We start from the raw sequence: 3,605 nt of genomic DNA, 5'->3' as shown, positions 1-3,605 counted from the left end.
CAATTTTCTTTTTTATTATATTCACAAAAGTTGTTGAATAAAGAGACACCACCTATGATATCATCACTAAAATGGAAAAAAAAAAAATCATTGTTAGTTATAATCATGCTTTTTAAATAGTCTTTAGGAGATAATGACATTTAAAATATTGTATTTTCATTTTTTAATTTATAGTTTAATTTTTTAGAATACTTTTTAAATCAGACTTAACATTCAAATAAATTTTTAATTTATAGTTTAATTTTTAATTTTTTATCTTTTAGAACAATAAAGTAATAACTTAACATTCAAATAAATTTTTAAATACAAATTAACTTTAGTTTCTCTTAAAGAGTATACAAACAGATTTATTATTTATTTTTAAATATAATTTAAAAATAAAAACTATAATAAATTGTTTGTTTCAATTGTTTTAATTTCTTAAAATCCAAAGATATTAGCATTTGAATTTGAGTTCAAACAATCAAACCAGCTTTGAGTTCCAATTGAAAGTGGTATCAATATATTTGTTATAAGCAAAATAAAAGCTATAATATTTTTTTATTCAATTCTAATTAAGTATGACTCAACTTAATTTCTTTCTTAAAACTTCCAAAACATTAAGCATTTGCATTTATATGATGTTTCCAATCTCTCTAGGGTAACAAAGGCCATTACAATTTGAAAAGCAGTGAGAGGGTTTCCTTATAGATTATGATTGCCACTTGGAAGAAAATCAGAGTTTTTGCAGTCAGTTGCATGCCCTTGAGCAGAGAGCTCTTTGCAATCCTTATAATAAAAAGAATTTGTGATTTTGTTGAAATATTTAAAATACAATTCTATCCTTTATGTTTAACTTGTGCATCATCCTTTCTTAATGAAGTTACATTAGTATATACTAATTATTTGAAACACGTCAATCCTGGATTCAATGAACTTGCTGCGTTTTAAGCAGCTGATATATTATGTATGAGTTTATTAGCCCATAGTTATGTTTTTCATAATGGTAAGATGATCATAAAGGAATCCAAAGTTGAGTTTTAAGAAGAGTAATAATACTATGATACACTTTTACATTCATTTGACACAGTATATAAGAGTAAAATGGTCTAAAAAATATAAAGTTTTGTAGTTTTTCAAGAAAAAAGAGAGTAAAAAATAAATATAGTATCAAATGAATGTAAAAAATTTAAGTGTATCAAAGAATCATTCCTCTTTTAAGAATTAGATAATACTATGATTCTAAGTTTCTCTAAGTCTACTCTAACAATTTACTAATTCAATTGCTTACCGTTTCTAAAAGCACAGCGTGAAAAGGAATAAAACATGACCATTGGTCTTACAAATCATAACGTTTTACCGTTACTAGTAAGCCCAACCAAGCACATTTCATTTCACGTGACAGATGTTAGATTGTTCACATACGTTTACCATAGTCTTAGATGCTCTTTTTACCTTCTTTTTTATTCTTACCATTAACTTTGACTCACATAACTCGTGCCATCAGAAATCATTAAACAAACAGCCTATGCTTCAAACCTAATTTTTAACTCAGTGCTATAAATCCTGTCAAACTTCACAATTCAAAATTCATCTCAAACATCAGTAATAACAAAAGAAATGGTATCCTCCAAATTCTTCGCCTTTTCAATACTCTTGCTATCCACAACAGTGGTTAACGTAACCGAAGCCCAAGAGCCTCTTCCAAAAACCATGGTTTTGTATCTCCAAGAAACACTAAAAGGACCCAACGCAACCATTTCTCCGATCATTGGCCTCACCGGAAAAGACTGGTCCTTCCACCAATTCGGAACCATATTTGCAGTGGACGACGCTGTCATGCTGAGCCCAAACCAATTCTCCTCTGTAGTGGGCCGGGCCCAAGGCCTGCTTGTAGTATCGGCCCAGGATGGGGCCAATGTGTTTGTTTCACTTTCAATTGTGTTTACGAACTTGCAGTACAGTGGTAGCAGTATAGAGATCCAAGGCGTTAGTCGTCAATCTGAGAAATACAGAGAAGTCTCTATTGTCTCTGGAACTGGCAAATTTCGATTTGTAAAGGGCTATGCTGCATTTCAGACCATATTCTATGATGTCCAAACTTCACATTCCACCCTCTCTTTCACTCTAACTTTCCAATGATCTTCACCATATTTCCATTTCTAATAATAAACTCATCTTTGCTTCTTAATGCTGTATCAAACCATAAACCCCAAATTTATCTCTTACTCACAACGCTTAATTAAGAAATTATACAATCTCTTCTTGTTTAAATTCATGATTTTGGTATGTTAATGGCGTTTAAAACAACTCTAAAAAAATTAAATGGAAAAATCTTAATAAGTGATCATCAGTGGTAATAATTCTGGTCAAAACAAGGTAGTAATAAGTGATGATAATAATAACAATATTAGGATTAAAAAAAATATAGACAGTAAGTGTACAGTGATTACAAATTAATCGCAACTTGAATTAAAAAAGAAACAGGTTTAATATATATTACGATTACAAGTCTCTAAACTATATTTTAGAATTTTAGAGTTGCCATTTAAATGTTAAGAGTTTATAAAAATAAAAAATAAAAATTCTATCTTCAAATTATTTAAAAAAAATATGTTTCATTTTTAAATTAATTCATGTAACTATTTTGTTATTGTATTTCATGAAAATCAAGTAAAATATTCTTTAAATAAACGGTAATTACTGTAAGATCCTAAAAATTAATAAAGTTATTGGGCCTTATGTTGAGACAGTCAGCCCATAAGCTAAGGACCCATGACCTTAGGAAGGGGTATTCTAAAAAAAATAATCAGATTTTTCCCATTCTGCATTTTCCTTTCTCTCTCTAGACAGAGCTCTTTTCTTCCTAAGAAGGTGCTCTGCCTTCTCTCTAAAAGATCTAGACACTGAACCGTTTAAAATTTAATTCGAAGGTGCCTAAACGATCGTGGTCGCAAGGGCTTCAACTTGAACCAAACAATTTCTTATTCCAACTAGTAAGTCCTATTTCCCCTTCTCTTTCACTATTCTAGAACCTAGGGCATGCAACTTTGTTGGGTTCATGTTCCTAATGTGTTTTTCCTTCCATTCTCTGCCTATCGAGCTCTAAGAGTTGTGTTCTATCACCAATTCGGTGATTTGTAGGTTCTATAAGTTCAACGCTGAGTGGGTTCCTGTTAGGGCGTTTTCAATTTGCTACTTTTAAAGAAAACCAGGTAAGGGGAGCTAATTATGTTTCTTTAAATTGTTTATATGCTTTGTATGTATGGTGAATTTTATTTTGGTGTGCTGTTTTGGAATTTCATATTAAGTTTTATGAATATTGGGAGATATGTGATGAGTTATGAAACTGATGAAAAGTGAGTATGTTTACTCTATGATGGTTTGCTTGTGTAGTGATTTTATTGAATTTAATGATTGTAGATTAAAATGTTATGAGCTGTTTGGAAGTGGAAAATTTTGTGTTAGCACTGTTAAAAAAAAGAAGGGAAAAAGTGATGATTGCATGGATCTCTGCTATGTCCTTTGATAATTACGTGNGTATATGTATGATTTAATGGGAGAATGAATAAGAGAAGTGAGGGTGGGTCCACTTAGGGAAAGAAAAGGGAGAAGATGAAAACAGG

General features: G+C 30.6%; 1 protein-coding gene and 1 long non-coding RNA gene across 2 annotated transcripts in view; both read left to right on the top strand.

Moving 5' to 3' along the window:
• Window positions 1–1,599: 1,599 nt before the first annotated feature.
• On the top strand, window positions 1,600–2,121 carry LOC106780024 (dirigent protein 23-like). The gene has a single exon (XM_014668263.1). It carries the CDS (start codon window positions 1,600–1,602, stop codon window positions 2,119–2,121), a length of 522 nt encoding a protein of 173 aa, XP_014523749.1.
• Window positions 2,122–2,721: 600 nt separating this feature from the next.
• The window catches only part of LOC111240549, a 2,272-nt gene continuing 1,388 nt past the window's right edge, over window positions 2,722–3,605 (top strand). Inside the window, exons 1-2 of the long non-coding RNA XR_002665959.1 lie at window positions 2,722–2,975; window positions 3,124–3,194. This is a non-coding gene — a long non-coding RNA (uncharacterized LOC111240549). The remainder of the gene's footprint in view (window positions 2,976–3,123; window positions 3,195–3,605) is intronic.

This window comes from Vigna radiata, chromosome 2 (assembly GCF_000741045.1).
Source record: "Vigna radiata var. radiata cultivar VC1973A chromosome 2, Vradiata_ver6, whole genome shotgun sequence".
Classification (NCBI taxonomy): Eukaryota; Viridiplantae; Streptophyta; class Magnoliopsida; order Fabales; family Fabaceae; genus Vigna; species Vigna radiata.
Note: the sequence above shows the minus strand (reverse complement) of the source record. Positions and strands in the feature narration are given on the sequence as shown.

Bases quoted from the DNA above. Each gene is read 5' to 3' on its own strand.
- LOC106780024 (XM_014668263.1), top strand. From the start codon at position 1,600: ATGGTATCCTCCAAATTCTTCGCCTTTTCAATACTCTTGCTATCCACA.